The 19,294-nt window shown below is 35.4% G+C and overlaps 1 protein-coding gene across 1 annotated transcript in view; it reads left to right on the top strand.

Moving 5' to 3' along the window:
- The first annotated feature begins 7,001 nt into the window (after nt 1-7,001).
- LOC132555674 (atrial natriuretic peptide receptor 1-like) overlaps nt 7,002-19,294 on the top strand; it is a 31,647-nt gene continuing 19,354 nt past the window's right edge. Inside the window, 4 exon segments of the mRNA XM_060220028.1 lie at nt 7,002-7,149; nt 15,860-15,961; nt 16,524-16,687; nt 18,972-19,224. Coding sequence (XP_060076011.1) covers nt 7,002-7,149; nt 15,860-15,961; nt 16,524-16,687; nt 18,972-19,224 — 667 coding nt within the window.

Genomic DNA, 19,294 nt, shown 5'->3' with positions numbered 1-19,294 from the left:
GGATACACTACTAGGGTGACAGAGGTTTTAACCAGGATCTAGATAAGCTACACTACAAGGGTGACTCGGGTTTTAACCAGGATCTAGAAAGGCTACACTACTAGGGTGACAGAGGTTTTAACCAGGATCTAGATAGGCTACACTACAAGGGTGACACAGGTTTTAACCAGGATCTAGATAAGCTATACTACTAGGGTAACACGGGTTTTAACCAGGATCTAGATAAGCTACACTACTAGGATGACAGAGGTTTTAACCAGGATCTAGATAGGCTACACTACTAGGGATACACAGGTTTTAACCAGGATCTAGATAAGCTACACTACAAGGGTGGCAGAGGTTTTAACCAGGATCTAGAATGGCTACACTACTAGGGTAACACGGGTTTTAACCAGGATCTAGAAAGGCTACACTACTAGGGTGACAAAGGTTTTAACCAGGATCTAGATAAGCTACACTGCTAGGGTGACAGAGGTTTTAACCAGGATCTAGATAGGCTACACTACTAGGGTGACAGAGGTTTTAACCAGGATCTAGATAGGCTACACTATTAGGGTGACACGGGTTTTAACCAGGATCTAGAATGGCTACACTACTAGGGTGACGGGGTTTTAACCAGCACAATCTGTAAGGGGATGCTCAGAAAAATTTCCAGTGGTCAGACTACAGTGATGTCGTTAGTCTCCTAAATAAACGTGACGAATTGGAATCGATTATCAGCATGGAGTACCATTTTATTGTAGCACTGACGGAAATGTTGCCAATGAATAAATAAATGACCCAGGCGACAATGACATCAGAGAATTCAGCTTAAAATGATATGCGATATTACCTTTTTACCAACAGTGTTAAGAAGATTCGAGGAGTCATCATTTATATAAAAAAATGAACTACAAAGAGAAGGAAAAGACAATTCAATGCACTTGGACTTTAGAGAAATGGTATTGTGTAGCATTAATACAACGCATTAACAGAATTTGCTATAGTAGCTTAACCAACTCGGAAAACCTGCAGGAAGTGATGGCAGGAAGCAAATGACGGAACCTATTGTCTTCTGGAATGAATTGGCAAACGGGAAGAACAATAAAAGGCGGAAATCTACATCCCATGAACTTACACCTGTATACAAGATCATTACCTGTACCAGCATGTCACTGACTATACAAGACATGGAAAAACACCGTCAGTTTCTCACCTTGTAAAACATATTTACAAATGCTTAATGAAGTGGCGGATTTGACAGTGAATAGGAAAGAGTGACTATGTTAATTTAATGTTCGAAGAGAGTCTTTATACCGTAGAGAGTAATTGATTTATCTGGGATTGGATGTAAAGAAGTTGGAAGCGATGAATTGAATGGATATAGATGAATTATTGGTCTTCTTTGTTGACAGTATGATGAAGTGTATGTATGTAAAATGTAAACCGGAAAAAAAAGTAGTCCTGGGAGACAACAGAAGACAAGTATGAATGAAACTAGAATACGAGAAGTGAAGAAAAAAAGGAATTGTTAAAATGCAAAAGTAGAAGGAATGAAAACACACTAGAGAGTATAAAAGAGTAAGGAGCCACGTCACCTACGTCCAGCGACAGACTGCTAAACAGTATAAACAATAGGTAGCCAACGTCACCAACGTCCAGCGACAGACTGCCAAACAGTATAAACAAAAGGTAGCAAACACCACGTCACCTACGTCCAGCGACAGACTGCTAAACAGTATAAACAAAAGGTAGCCAACGTCACCAACGTCCAGCGACAGGCTGCTAAACAGTATAAACAGAAGGTAGCCAACGCCACGTCACCAACGTCGATTGACAGGCTGCTAAACAGTTTAAACAAAAGGCAGCCAACGCCACGTCACCAACGTCCAGCGACAGGCTGCTAAATAGTATAGACAATAGGTAGACAACGCCTCGTCACCAACGTCCAGTGACAGGCTGCTAAACAATATAAACAAAAGGTAGCCAACGTCACCAACGTCCAGTGACAGGCTGCTAAACAGTATAAACAAAAGGTAGCCAACGTCACCAACGTCCAGCGACAGACTGCTAAACAGTATAAACAAAGGTAGCCAACGTCACGTCACCAACGTCCAGCGATAGGCTGCTAAATAGTATAAACAAAAGGTAGCCAACGTCACCAACGTCCAGCGACGGACTGCTAAACAGTATAAATAAAAGGTAGCCAACGTCACCAACGTCCAGTGACAGGCTGCTAAACAGTATAAACAAAGGCAGCCAACGCCACGTCACCAACGTCCAGTGACAGGCTGCTAAACAGTTTAAACAAAAGGCAGCCAACGCCACGTCACCAACGTCCAGTGACAGACTGCTAAACAGTATACACAAAGGCAGCCAACGCCACGTCACAAACGTCCAGCGACAGGCTGCTAAACAGCATAAACAAAGGCAGCCAACACCACGTCACCAACGTCCAGTGACAGGCTGCTAAACAGTATAAACAAAAGGTAGTCAACACCACGTCACCAACGTCCATTGACAGGCTGCTAAACAGTATAAACAAAAGGCAGCCAGCGGCACGTCACCAACGTCGATTGACAGGCTGCTAAACAGTATACACAAAGGCAGCTAACGTCACGTCACCAACGTCCAGTGACAGGCTGCTAAACAGTATAAACAAAGGCAGCCAACGTCACGTCACCAACGTCCAGCGACAGGCTACTAAACAGTATAAACAATAGGTAGCCAACACCACGTCACTGTTCCATTACCTTCGATTTTGGGTCACTGCAAGTGTTTCCCCTAATGTGGCGTAGCCATGATCGTAAAGAGAGAGAGAGAGAGAGAGAGAGAGAGAAACACTGTTCAAAGGAGAGGTCAACATCAATCTTCAAAAAATAGGATGGAGGACATGGTGATGATTGTAACTGAAAATACTTTACCTCTGTGTATTTTCAGTTTGGGATCTGAATGCTTGATCTGTAATGTTATAATGGTTTCGTTGCTGTTTACTTTGATCTTATTTGGGAACGTGATATTATTAAATTGGATCAATCAATGTCTACATAAGGGTGTCGTCGATGATGCAAGAGACGCTGACTCTTCTGGAACTCATGATCTTATTCACCCCGTACTTTTTCATGTGTATCCATGTAAATATTTACTTTTCCATCGTTTCATCGACTATGGGTGTGATTAAGATGCTTTTATCATTGCGGTTTTTCTTAATGTTTAAGTAATATCGATTGCCGACATGAATTAAATATTACAAACTGATTGGGGAATTACTAAATAAATACATCAGAAGGACACCCGCCATGTCGTGGATGAAGCAGAACACGCTTACTCGTCCGGAAAATTATACATTGTAAATTTTCTCTACCCTTCTTTTTTTTCTGACACTGAATTTGAGTTTGAATTAAGATGTTTACATGTCGGTATGTTATTTGTTGTTTTGCTAGGTATTTATTTCGCTTATCGTGACTTCCTTCTGATGTATTTATTTAGTAATTCCCCAATCAGTTTGTGAATCACAAATCTTCATCAACCTTGCATCTCTAGAAACGATGTGTTGTGAGTTTGTCAGTTGCCGACATCCTGCATGCTATTGAATATCGAAGCAATGACATCTGAAAAATCCGTTAAGTTTATAACACATACAGTATTATGCCATTAGAATTATTATCACTTCCTTTGTAGTTTATTCAAGTACAGAGCGATATTGATATCAATTAGTACAGGCTTGCACCTGCGTGTGACTTATCCCCGTGGGAAATGTCGGTAACAACAATATCACAAATCTTTGATTATGACGTGCCTACGAGGTGGGCGAGTAATAGTAAACACCGAAGCTAGGGCATTATGGAATAAAAGAAGTCTGTCTTAATTTACTTATTTACTAAAGAGAGAGAGGGGGAGAGGGAGGGGGTCAAAGAAATTTAATGTAAGGAGTGTAAGAACATAAATTGTATATATATCAAGTCATTCATGTGCTCGAGTTTGGAGTGTGGACTACTTTTGTTCGAATTCGAATGTATTCCATTTGACGCAGAATATCATCTTCCAATAAGCATGACTTTATCATGAATATTTTATTTTTGGGCCCTGGGCACTCAAGTGATTACAACGCTAGACAACAAATCATTTGAAGTCAGCGAGTCGGCGTGTATATATGTGTCGTCGTAGCACACTTGTCACTGGATATTGTACCAAAGACACACAACCGAATAGTACATTTAGATACAATATATTTAGATAAAGTAGAGACAAACAATAAAGGAAACTGCATCATAAGCCTTTCCGTCCTTTGTGGAATCGTCAGTGACAAGAAAGGTCTTAATTTTAAAGCCTAGGAAGCGAATGTCGAAATAAAGGTCAAAATCTTGATGAAGAGTTGAAGTGTTTAAACAATCGTTTGGTGTTCCTAAGGTATGATACGAAAGCGGTAATGAGAGATGTGATTTTGAGTTTTCAAACATTGACTTGTTAAGAAATGTTTGTATAATTGTTGTGAACAGTTTTCGATAGATTGACTTCAATATCATTGATATTAGAATGTGACCACTCGACAGTTGCTTTTACACTCTCGTCCAATCACAAAATGGTGAAACCAAGGAACAGTCATTAACATTTTCTTGATGAAGATAAAGCAGACGTTTACAAAAACACACAAATCTGTTTTCAATCGCTGATTTCGTTTTAGATGAACAAATTCTCAAGATATGATTATACCTAACTAATTAATCTTATCCAGTAAAAATAGTCAATTAATACTGATTTAAAATCAACGTAATGTTCTGATACAAGCACGTATATAAATAGGGATTACAGACAGGTAATTATTATCATCGAGTCAGCGTGAATTAAACTGTATTATACAGCTGCTTCGTCCTTCTATTACTCCTGACGCTAGGTTTTAAACATGAGTTGCAACTGAGGAAAATTCAGAGTGATGTAGACCGAGAGGTATAGTAGCCCAATAATTCACTTAATTTTCCTATATCTCAACTTTTTTAAGAGTGTCAAGTATAGGTGTATATTCTGTACAATGCCACTATTTAATTAATTAAACCGCGACATGTTATTTACGTCACACCTCTCTGTTATGATCCTTCCGTGTTAGCATACTTTTCCAAATTGATAAATTAAAAAGATATATGGATATCTTTGATCTTCTCACATCAACATAACCATAATTCTTTTATTACTACGGCCTTTTTAAAATACATATCATCAACTAGCCATGTGGATAACTGTGAGATATATTGCGGTTTAAAACATATTACAGGAACATATCGACCTTTGAAATCTCGATGACGTTTGTATACTATACTTTCGCCAATTTGATTTTTGTACAAGGCTGAATTTTTAAATAGATGACAAAGACGTTAATCAACCAGTAGAACTTTAATAAAAGAATTTCATTTTATTTCATAAATGTAACCACTACTGATATTATAGTAATATGGGCTGTATATGACTTAAGTTGTTATCCTATGTTATGGTCTAAACTATTTAAAAAAAAAACACACAATGTATTAGTTTATCGTATGCGTCCACTGAACACGCGAATAAAGCCACTGCAGAATTTTGTATACATCATATATTTTTATGTTCTTTAGGTTTAACGACGATTTTCAAATTGAAATCTTAAATCACAGATACATTCAAGAGCTCATTACCAAGTGTATAGTATTTTGTACCAAATGATGAATGAAATTGCTTTATACAGCAGGTTAAACTCGTTAGTAATGTGAAGGACCTAATTTTAAAAACCCATGATGCGACTGAAGAATTCACTGGAAGATACGTAAGTAATGAAATACATATCGAGAATTGCACTAGTACTATAACTCGTTATAATTTCGTTAATTTAATGTATCTGATGTTTTCAGCAGAACATGAAGTACGTGTATGTATACTTAGTATATTAAAACGTGTCATACAGTTTACGACAAACCTTGGGGACTAAACAGTCAGCTTAGCAAGGTTATCTCAATGACTAAAAACACGCCAAAGCGAAAAACAAATTAATTTAGAGTTAGAGTATAGATAAGAGATGTAAATATTAATGTAATCTCATAGTTTATCCTCATTTTGCATCTTTTAAATTAACTTTTCAAGGGCAATAATTCAAAGTATTATTTATGTTAGTACCGCAGTAACGGAATTTGAAGAAATCTATTGCATTATCCCACATTTATCTACTTTTTGTTGGTATCTTTACGCTCCGAATGTTATATAAAAGCACGAGGACTATATATCGCTAACCAACATGTTTCATCATTATTTAGATATCCAGGTTATTTTTGTATTGAGAGATAAGTTTTGTCAGATAGTAGTAGTTCTGGAATTTTCAATTGCCATGGTCCTGCACATTTTCTCTGCGTTAAAAGGTTTTAAATACTTTTTATTAGCCGGCAAAGTAAAGGAGCATTTCTTGAAAAGGGAAGAATGTATTTTGGACACCAGGATTGAGCAAGAGTGAGTGGTATGCACAGTGGAAAAACAAAATAAGCAACGTAAGTAACGATCGTATAAAACAGCGCATGTTCGCTTTTCACGTATTTATTAACGAAGTCGATAGCTCGTTAGTATCCGTATCCCTTCTCCATAGGATAATAAACATCAGAAATCACGTTGATAGCTGACAATAGATGTCATGTGATTATTCTATGCGTATGTAATATATTAGCGTTCGTCCATTGACTGGTAACTATATTAATTATAACGAGTACTCTAAGGTATTTCCTTGTATTCATGGGCCAGGACCTACTCACCTATGGCGGAAGATTTGTATTCAGTTCTTGCCATTGATTGTTGAGCACGTGCGGACACACCACCAGAGGGCATATAATTGTAGTCAGGCTTATAGAAATCATACATTTATTAGTTATCATCGTTAAAAAATAGACGTCCATTACAGTTGTGAAGGATAATTTTTAGTGTTCTAGGAAAGTGTGAAATACTTTAAAATATTTATTGATAATATCAACTAAAAATAGACATGTGCAGTTAGAGTAGGAAGTGGACCTATAGATATGTATAGTGTTTTACATTTACTCGTCTTTACGAGTCTAGTCGTTAGTACACGACCAAACACAACAACCCTAAAACTTCTACTGCTGTTACCGGAACGGAAAGGTACCTTTTACTACCCATTTGGAATGGAGAAAACAGGAGCAGCAGGTCAGTATCCACTTGTGTAGTTATCTGGATTCACTGCAATAACGTTGGTATGATTTTTTTTATTTTATTTTAAATAATATTATGACTTTTACAGATAAAGAATAATGTGTCGTAAACAACTTTCAGGAACAAAATAAAAAGAAAATAAACGAAACAAAAACTAAATTTTAATGATTTTCAATTAAACAATTATTGATTTCGTCAGTTGCTCTTATGTTGCAGGTGATAGTGACTTGATTGTTTTAATTGATATGTAGGATTCAGGAATGATTGTAACTACGTATCACTCTTACACAGGAATAATCTCGCAAACCGTTTTGATTGAATGAAAATAAGCAAAACAAAAACAAAAAAGCAAAATAAAAAAAGTATTGTAGCCAATATGTTATCATAAACCTACTTGCCACGTTGAAACTCATTCGAATAGTGACAGGTCACAGAAAATAGACATACACTGGACACTGTTTTAAATTTATCTGGTGTATGAAAATTATGAAATTTAACTTATTATGAGACTACTGCACCTCTCCGTCAAGATTTTTTTCTTTTCTTTTGATCACTTTTGATTTTACTTAGTAGCCTCCTAGGATTCGATTTTTAGGCCCTTGGCATCACTGACGAATCCTAGAAGGACGAAACAGCTGTATGATACAGTTTTAATACATTGTTTGGCTCTACTGTATCTCACTATAATTCTGAAGAGGTGCTATTCATTCTTGTACAATCCAAGACTCGGATATTCCAGAAATTATATTTACTACATTTCTGAAACGAATCAACATATGTATCGGGTATTTAGTATCAGATAATACCATATATTCATAGTTACCGTTGCAATTGACTGTTGACTCTTGATACACTGTGCCTATTGACATGACTCGCGCTAAATGACATCGTATCATACTGGACTTGAATTACCGGTGTTTTTAAATACGTCCGCAAAATATAGTCCGTTTGAAGTATGGCCCTTTTATCAATCTTTTACAAACTTTTGAAGTTTTCCTTACGTAATTTCAATAGAATAAAAAGTGGAGTTTTGTATTTTGCAAGTAAAATATAATTGTATGTTGATTTTTTAAAGATGTTATCAGAAAGACTGAAACAATAGGCCATTCATGATGGTAGTTTTTAGGCCAGCAAACTGAATGTTTTTGTTGTTTTTGCGCCTGTTAATTTTTCAATCGATAAAAACATCAAGGTATTTAAATGAAAAGAAAACCAGTACATATGATAATTGACTTTCTTTCTATTTTACGTTATCGGAGGATACCTCAAATTAAAATCAAGTACATTTTACATAATTGTCTTCAATTTACTCGATTTCAATCGTAGTTGCTCTCCAGATAACTTCAACAAAATAGAAAATTCTTCCTTTAAGAGCGTCATTATCGACTGGAATTTATCTCTTCATTTTACTAATGTTTTTACGAAGTGTCGAACGGGTAAGATGTCGCAACAGAAATTTAATTCAACCTCAAGGCGACGTATGAAGCAACAATAAATTGAATATATGTAAATACTGATTCCACGAACAAAATAACTTAAATTCAATGTAAACACTTTTTATTTTTATCTAGGTTACATATGAATAAAATAACTTAATACTAGTTCAAACTTACTATTTATGCATAAGACGGTAAAACAGTTGGACAGACAAACAACAACAGCAAGGAAATCATCATGTCAACATAATTATAATCCAAACTCAAATTTGATGATAAAAGACACAGAGACTCTTGAAACATGACATTGTCCAAGGAAAATATGACCAGGTGTTCAGAAAGACTAAGCTGCTCCTGCTTCACCGACGACACCCGCCATGTAAATTTTGGTCAATGTCAAGTTCTCAAATGAGAACATGGTATGCAACCACAGAATCAATATGCAAACTGACGAGCTTCAAACACTTCCATTTTCATATCGCACAAAAAGATATAATATGTCTCTGTTGTTTGATAAAGTATTGGATGATACCGTTAGTACTGTCGTTCTAACTGTCGATATCGATGATACTGTTAGTGCTGTCGTTCTAACTGTTGATATCAATGTAGATGTGTTATCCTTTCAACTATATTCTCATCTCGGTCCGTTACTAACAAAATATAATCTTACCAGTTTACTTAATGAACCTACAAGAATTACTCTGGTACGACTGTCCTCACAAATAACAGTTCTTCCGTTGTTCATCCTGTAAACAGAGATCATTGTCTTATCAACTTTGACTTATCATATTCATTATATAAATAGACTGCATATAAGAAAATAATTATGATAATGCAGATGTTGATAGGATTAATAGTAATACATTATATACAAGGTATATTGACAGGCTCTCTGTTTGTAATGATGTTAATTATTTCAATAATATTTTGGTTGAATCCATAAATGACCAAATTGAGAAATACCTCATCGATATGTTATAAAATGTCAAACCTTGGTTTTACTAAAAGGCTAAACATAAGACAACGAAATTATGTCCATAAAAAGCTGTAAATTCGAACTCATCTTCTCACTGGGAATGGTATAGTTTAAGAAAACAATACTTACTGAAACTTGAAATTTCTCAGATCAATAGTTTGCCACTTGATAAGCGGTGCAAAATTGCGGAACCTTTGTTAACACAATAAGGAAACCGGCAACCGCCTCTAAACTATATCTAGATTTATATGTTTTAATTCTTACTTTTCTTCTGTCTCTAATTAATCAAACAATCTAAATTACCTCCATTCTCCTGTGTTCCTTTTTCTTAACCATTAAAAAGGTTCTCCAGCATGTGCTTGCAACTACAGTAAAGAAAGTTGTAGAACAGTATTTTTATCTGTTCGTTATTCAACCATTAACTACTAAGACTGAGGCTTAGAAATCAGCTGATAACCCAAAATATAACCCATGTTCACTTCAATATTTATATACCATTTCATAGATGTCATGAATGTGATGAAGAAAGTAATGCATTTGTATATCGAAGTACATTATTAATACTCCAACATTTGATTTAACTAATTAAATTAGGTGGGATCATGGAGGTACATAATATGTATTATCTATGTGTTTGTTTCATCATTACAATGCTTTATCATTCTGAAGTTATACGGAGAAGGCTTATGTAGGCTTTGCCAGATGTCTGTACCTTTGCATCTCTTTTGCATTGAAATTTTGTTGAAATGAAACTATTTCTCGAGTACGGTCCCACAAGAACTCAAATATATTCATGGTCTAGCTCTATTAGAAAGATTTTTCTATCATTTGTACATATCCTAGATACTTAACTTTTGGAATTATAAAAGAATTCATCAACATTGCTATTCCCTTAATGGTTAATTTCTTTTTGTTTCCAGTCTTTTAACACTTTATCATAGTCGTTTTAGTTTTTGCAAGTTTAAGTTGCCGCGCACTTTCTTTTCAGTTCCATAAAATATTCCAAGCGATTTCACTTGTTTTCCATTTTTGAAATACCACTATGGAAATTATTTCCCCCTTTTGGTCCTAATAATAAGCCCTCTGCTTTACACTCATTAATGTCAACCCAGTTAACCTTCGTAAACTCTTGTACCATGTGTAATACATTTTAAATATCACAGTTATCAGAGATAATTTGGCATCCTCCACTATCTTTGATATCTTAATGTGACCTCTTTTGACTTTGAATCTTGTAATATTTGCCTCCTACCTGAACACCTCCTTTGTTATTACAACAATGTAAAAAGAATGAGGACATCCTGTGTCTTATTTCCCTCAACTTCTATATTCTGCTGTTTTAACCAGTTGTTGTTTGAACTAGACCTCTAACATTTTTAGAAAGCATTTTAATCCAGTGAATAAATTAATCAGAATTTTAAAAATCCAACAAACCTACTTAAAATCCAATTCAATTGACTGGAAAGCCTTTTGGAATCTAAAAATAAGTGGATCTATATCAGTTTCTTTTTAAAATAAAATTTTTATCTAGCAATTTTGCCTTTTTTCATTCATTGTTTTTTTCAACCCAAGGAAATATTTGTTGTTTCGTTTTCTTTTTAGGTAGTTCGCGACCTAATTTGACCATCTTTAACATTTTTCTTCGTACAAGTCCTATGGTTGTATTTATTATCTGCATACAACAGCTTTTTTCCCTTTAATCAGTCAGGTCTTTTTCGCTTAATTCACTATTTTTCTTCTGCTAAATCTACCGAAACGTTATTGATTACCCGTATAAAGGTCTACCAATTTTACGTGGTCAGCAACTGACACTGACTCAAATGATGTGGCGACAACATTATTAGGTATTCCGAATTTATGGTAATGGCATGAGACAGTCTACAGGCATCCTATATCTTTTGTAATAAAATCAATATATCTTCCAATTAGTTCAAGGAACATATACCTATGGCCGATACTAAATAAAATATACCAATTGAACTACAGGAGTTTCATTATGCCAACTGTTGTGTACGTTGTCAGAGCATTATGTACATCTTGCACTTAAGGCACTATTTGTTTTCCGTTTCAAATCACGATAAAACATACATGAATATCACCCAGATCTTGATCATTATTTTTCTGGATTGTTATTTTCGACAATTTACTTATTTATATTTTTTACAGAAAAGACTTCATTGGTTACACAAAAAATGCCAATTTAACATTTTTTCATTATTTCGAGGACCGACATCTTATCATCTTAGTGCATTTTATTAATTTTGTCTCCGAACACCTGTTAAGTATTACTAATGTAGACCATATGACCCCCTATCGGCTGACACTTTATTCATGAACGTTTGGAAAAGCTTATCAAGAAAGGCTTTTCTCACTTATCACGGAAAACATCAAAGATCTTCTGCGGGGGTAATTCCGTATTCTCTTAAATTCTAAATTCAGGTATTGGTAAGTAAGTAAAACTGAGATGAAGGTGAAATCAATATTGTTAGTTACGTTAACATTTATTGCATTCCTCCACACGGATTCATGGAACTTGTCAATACATAATTACACTCACTGATGTAACTTTTCAACACATAACCACACTCACTGATGGAACTTGTCAACACATAACCACACTCACTGATGTAATGTCAACACATAACCACACTCACTGATGGAACTTGACAACACATAACCACACTCACTGATGTAACTTGTCAACACATAACCACACTCACTGATGTAATGTCAATACATAACCACACGCACTGATGAAACTTGTCAACACATAAACACACTCACTGATGTAATATCAACACATAACCACACTCACTGATGAAACTTGACAACACATAACCACACTCACTGATGTAACTTGTCAACACATAACCACACTCACTGATGTAATGTCAATACATAACCACACTCACTAATGCAACTTGACAACACATAACCACACTCACTAATGGAACTTGTCAACACATAACCACACTCACTGATGGAACTTGTCAACACATAACCACACTCACTGATGGAACTTGACAACACATAACCACACTCACTGATGTAATGTCAACACATAACCACACTCACTGATGAAACTTGACAACACATAACAACACTCACTAATGGAAATTGTCAACACATAAACACACTCACTGATGAAACTTGACAACACATAACAACACTCACTAATGGAAATTGTCGACACAAAACCACATTCACTGATGAAACTTGTCAACACATAACCACACTCACTGATGTAATGTCAACACATAACCACACTCACTAATGGAAATTGTCAACACATAACCACATTCACTGATGAAACTTGTCAACACATAACCACACTCACTGATGTAATGTCAACACATAACCACACTCACTAATGGAACTTGTCAACACATAACCACACTCACTAATGGAAATTGTCAACACATAAACACACTCACTGATGTAATGTCAACACATAACCACACTCACTAATGGAACTTGACAACACATAACCACACTCACTGATGGAACTTGTCAACACATAACAAAACTCGGTTATCCATCCAATTAAGATACTGTATACAGTGATAATAACATTATTCATATTTCTTAATCATGAACACTGTGTTTATGAACAATGTCGTTAATTCGACTTGTCTTTACGTCTTAGGAATTCATCATCATTCAAAGTGAGATATAACTATTAGAGAATGTCAATTAATCACAAATAAGGCTCTATTGAGATCAGCCATGTATATTTTAACGGGAAAATGCTCACAGAATGTTAGACAATCATAATACTAGTAGTCGTTATGTTGATTGTAGATTCTGGCATTTTCACTATATTTTCACTACCCACTAGCACACCAACCGCCTTCTCCGGATCATCGAAATTAATGTTTTATATCCTTCATTGTTCTCACCCGGAAATGCCTTGTAAAGTCCTTGCACGAATCGTGTAATTTGGTAGGAATATTGGAAATTTTTACTTCCATCCCGTGTCGTTTGTACAATCTTCGGGACTGCAGATGATAGACAATGCTGGTAGAGGTTTGCTGCGACCTGTATGCTATGTTTTATTCATTTAAATAGTTTGTAAAGTTTGATCACGTTGTGGTCATTATCTTATGTTTAAGATAATGTATACGTTTGCGTGTGCCTCTGTTTGCGTTTGCGTTTGCGTTTACGTACTGTATCCGGCACATACGCATGCGCAAGAACAACTATACATTGAACCGCATGTCGGTTCGGCCCACAGACTGTCCTTATTCGTGAGAGAAAACTCATAGAGAAAGCATACAAAGGTTGAGATTAATGCCCGGGAGAATAAAAAAGTAAAAAAAATAAATAAAGAAAGAAAGTTATGACATAATTATTACTATAATAGATGCGGTTATCAACAACCTTTACCAAGGGATGCATTATGCATAAGAATTATAGCAGTCTGTTGATTTAAACAAACGTCCATCATTTAGATCTAAATCAGTGAGTTCGGTCCGTGTTTTCAAGTAATTTGAAAGGCGAAATATCAAATAGCAGCATTATGTATGCAGACTCGTTGTAACGATAGAAACGAAACCTTAGAACCTATACGAACTTTTTTCAAGAAATCTGATCCACAATGTGCTTGTCGTCACTACTGCTTTTACGAGTCGATTGGACAAATGTATAAATCGTATATATCGTACGCATTCCTGGCGATTAATGAAAATTGTGGTGAGATTTAACGGCCGTCATGGTGATTAATTATGAAATAATATATCTTTCTGCCATAGGAAGCTGGACGTGTTTGATGCTCATTACGTTGCTCGGTGGTTCCGTTATTGTATACTTTGTTCTCATTTAAGAACCTAAATTACTTTTTTCTGTAGTCGTCTGACTGTCGATCTTTTCTTTGTTCATATTTTCTCTTGGTTTTATCGGGTTTGAAATACGATCTCGTAAGCTTGTCTTTATGATCTTCCCTGCTCTTACTTTTGTAGCCTCTTGATTGGAGGTGGGGTATGACTCCAACAACATATTATATTTTATAACACAGAAGAAACCTACAACACATAGATCATGGACATATTATATGGTAGTGAACACATTATACATCAACGCTACAATTTCCCGTGTCATATGGTACTCAGACGAGGGGTGGCCAACATGGCTGTTTTTTACGTACTCAATAGCAACAGTAACTAATGAACACGGTGCAAATTGAATATGGATGCTTTTCATTTTGACATTACAGAACTACGGACGATTTTCGTTATTTCTATGATGTTGTCTCTACTGCCGAATACACAGTCATCCTTTAAAATACAGCATGCTTCTAGGATAAGTTCTCTCAAACTAAAGCCGATGTTGTTTGAGATAAACAGTCAAAGCTGAAGTTCACTGGCAATTTGGCCATGAATTCGATTGGTCATACTAAAAGTGCATTTGCGTTTGGTATCATACGGTAATTTCGACATCAACATTACAAATGACACCTCACAAAATACATAAAATGATTGAACAACACTCAAACACACTGATATGTCAATCGGTGGAGTCTATGCATGGCCGTTGTAAACAACGTGACATCATTGGAATGTTGACATTGCAACAACATGTCTTTTATTAATAAACTAATAAGCTGAGGACTTGCGAGCAGCATTAACTACGATGCGGAGCAGGGAATGGAATGGCAGGTCATGCAATATGTAGGACGAAAAAAGTCATCAAACACTAGCATCAAATTTCAAACATCTTATGAATTACGAAAGGTCAACATAATCATAATTAAAACTCAAATTCAAGGAAACTTTCGCAAAATATTTACAAAAGAAAGGTTTACACGGTGAATCATAAAAAGTAAAGGGCAAATAAGACCAAGCGTGCCGGAAGAGTAAGCTTCCACCTCTTCATCGGCGACAATTGTCTGGTAAACCTTGGTCAATCCAAGTAAGTTATGTGACAGACATAAGCATGTTCCAATTTACAAAGGCTATACTTACAAAGAGAAGGTTTAAACATCACTTAAGAGTCAACCATATTGCTTTTCAGTCATACATCACAACTTCCAACATTTGTATAAGGTTTATCATCCCTAGAATTTAATTATGAATCACAGACTCACTGTTTCAAAGATATGGTACATGATCAATCTAAAATGTATAAACTGCCATTGCACAAAGCACAATTGAGAATCTTTCGATGAAATGTCGCCAGAACTATGATTTCTTCGTTGAGACGACACCTTGAAACTGGTCTAGTCAAGGAAACAGAAAAACTGAAACGAACAAACCAAACGATTAGGTTAGACAGCTTTATATGATTATCTTTCCAGTTTACGTCGCCTTGGATGATATCAACGCCGAGGGCCTCCTGGGAAACATCACAATAGAAGTTGAGAGAGTGAACACTAAATGTAACGACGTGTACGGCTTGGGTAAGTGTAGTTTCTCACCAAAGAGTACATAAAAGAATTTTATACTAAATTTCATTTCCCTTGATTTGTACTTGTTATTTAACAAATATTTCGATATGTCTTCGCCTTCGATCGGGTCTTCCAGTCAATAGAAAAGAATATTTACCTATGGCAAGACTTAATGAAAAATTCGTATCCGGAGAAACTAAAAAATTTGCTGGTATCAAATTGACAAATAAATTCTCATTGAATGAGAGATACTCGCTTTGTTGTGTCATTTCTAACTGTTTTATAGAGTTTGTAAGTAAGAATGAAAAGTATATATTTTAACGCATGATCTATGGCGGCGAGTTGGGACCTCATTTTTTTTTTCAATTATCACCATTACTTTTATCCAATGACTTATTTGTTCAGAAACCTGCATATGTGATAGTCTTTTAATTATTTACGCTGAAATTGGAATTTTGAAGATACCGCTATGTTATCAACAGAACAATTACATCTCAAACTCGTTTTTAAAAATGCATAATAAAACGAGGATACATATATATAACATTATTATACACGACTTTGTCAATTGTAGGTGTGACCACTGATCATCTGCACGCACACACGTACCACGGTATTATTGGTCCTCAATGCTCGGGAGTGTGTCGACACATCGGAAGACTAGCTGCCTATCACAACCTGCCTTGTTTGACAGGCGTCTGTCAAGATACGGAAATGCTCAACAAAGACACATTCAAGGTAGATTTCATCAGCGACTGCAAAAAGTACTGCGGTTATTGTTATTTTTGTGGATGTGAAGGTCGAGATTTCAGTGGTTAGACTATTTACTCAGGGGTTATTTCTGCGATCAAGATAGCTTCACAAATATCAATTGATTCACATATCGCTTTGCTGTTAAATGATAATATTTTATCTCCCCAACACGCGTCATTTCCTATCTATTACAGTACCTGTAATCGATCAGATAAAAATGTTACATTATTTATTTTAAAACCAGCCATTGGTCTCCGATATTTTATAGTAACGTCTTTTGCGTAAAAACTACCAACGACATTTCGTAAAAATATATTTATAACTAGCAACTGATTGTTTAGACTGTCCATGAATACTATTTGAACTTTTTATCTCGGGGTTTTATTGATTTCAGTGTGCTTATCGTCTCTATAAGCTAATGATGCATTATGTTTTGTTTAGCAAAGCAAAAACAGTTGCACAATTTTCATTAATTGTCATTGCCACCAATTATCCATCAAAAAGCTGCTATGCTATCCGATTTGTTAGAGCAGTTGACAGACATCAAAGCTAAGCTGAAGAAACCGCAACTAAGAATATAGATTTCTACTAAATGAGGCTAAAATTATAAAAAAGAATTTCTCGGTATCGTTTTAATCATACTATGTGACAGAGTAAGATTCTTTTTCAATTGTTAACTTGTGAAAAACAATAGAATAAAAGTTCTTTTAACACAACAATTAGACATTTTGATATGAAGTTTTGATACTACCTTCATCAGAAAAAAAAATCGCGAAAATACCAACATGTCTACATAAACATAATCCAATTCAATAAAACTAGGACAAGATATGCACAAAAGACAGATTTACAGGAAGGCTCATGAAAAAGTACAAGGAGAATAAGACCAGGCGTTCCGAAAGAGTAAGCGTCTTCTGCTTCATTGACGACATGCGCTATGATGTCACGTTCTCAAATGAGAACAAGGTATACAACGGAACCAACAGGCAAACTAACAAGAATAAAACACATTCGATTTCATGTCGCAAAAAGAAATAGAATATTTCTCAATGAGATCATTAAGACTACCATAAAACTTCACTAAAATTTTCATTAACTTGCATCTTTTGAAACCCTGCATTACAAGTGTGTTAGTCAGTTGACGATTTCTTGAAAATCGAGATAATGGGAACAGACCCTTGAATATCGAATCAACTGCGATATGTAAACACCTTAGGTTTGGGATGCAGGAATGCTGCTGTCCAGAGATGGAACATTCATAATAAGGAAATTGAAATGGTCACGTTTACTATACAGCCACAGATTACACGATATACCACAAATTTTAACATTCAAACTGGCAGTTTACGTCATTGAAGAGCTGTCCTCATAACAAATGAGTCAACGTTTCGTGTTGACTACAAGGAGCGTGTAAAGACGTTGTGAGCAGTCACAAAGGCCAACCGGGGTCATCCTCCTTATTAAGCTTCTGAAAGCAATTTCTGGACTTCGTGTTTTCCCTGTAATTGAATGTAGGATGAAATGATATTATAGCAAAAAAACTACAGTATGAATGGTCTACTTAATTGGCCTTATGAGAGTAGCACAGTCTTTGGATAATCCAGTGTGATGAAATTTATAGATAGGTTATATTGGAACTACCTTATACGTCTATAACCATGGTTTTGTTGATTAATACATACCAAGCTACACGGCAAGATGACAGGCATCATTTGTTCACTACAAATCTTCCAGTACTTTACGGGAAATGTCGTCAAATCTTGTGTTCACCTTTTGTTCTATAATGTTTTGCTTTGGACACGCGTAAGATAAAGAATATGAAGTAAGATGAACATTTTGCATTGTTATGTTTTGTACAAAAGAAACAGAGATTGGTATTATAGATTACAATAGCTAAACAATAGTTTTACAGAGTATGTGATACTAAACATTTCTTGATTGATATCATTTTTTTATCATTATTTTGTTGAATAGTTTTATATTCTTAGATATATCGTTATATTCAAATATAAAAGATGTATCATCAGTGTCCGGTGTGATATATTTGAATAACTTAACATAACATGATGCTTAATAAATTGCCTAGACAAATTATTAAGCATTATGAAGATTCAGGAATGAAAGCGATAATGCTTAATGTTGTTTATAGTTATTCAAATATATATATATAATGCAGGAAGTCATTTTACTCTTTTATAATTCACAATTAGGCTGTTGTTTCCTTATCATTCAAATGAACACAAATTAAAAACGTAATTGACATTTGTAGACACTGACCAGACTCCTAGGAACTTTTGACAAGGTAGGGCACGCCATAAGAGGAATTATGGTCCATTTTAAGTGGAAACGGATTGGAATTATTTCTCAGAAACACACGGACAGAATTTGGAAATACACACGGGAAGCTGTAGAAGAGGTGGTGACCGGGTCTGGTATGTTGGTAGCCGTAAGTAAGGAATACGATGGTGCCACAAATGATAGTCTCCGGTCCATTCTGGTAGAGGTGACGGCCGTGTCCCGAAGTAAGTACCAGTGTAGGTCCTGTTAAAGTACACATTAGTTCCACGGAAAACTTCAGGGGGAAAGATAAGA

The sequence above is a fragment of the Ylistrum balloti genome, unplaced genomic scaffold, assembly GCF_031769215.1.
Source record: "Ylistrum balloti isolate Yb309-2 unplaced genomic scaffold, AGI_CSIRO_Ybal_v1 Utg370510, whole genome shotgun sequence".
NCBI classification, from domain to species: domain Eukaryota; kingdom Metazoa; phylum Mollusca; class Bivalvia; order Pectinida; family Pectinidae; genus Ylistrum; species Ylistrum balloti.
This window is presented reverse-complemented; position numbering and strand designations above follow the sequence as displayed.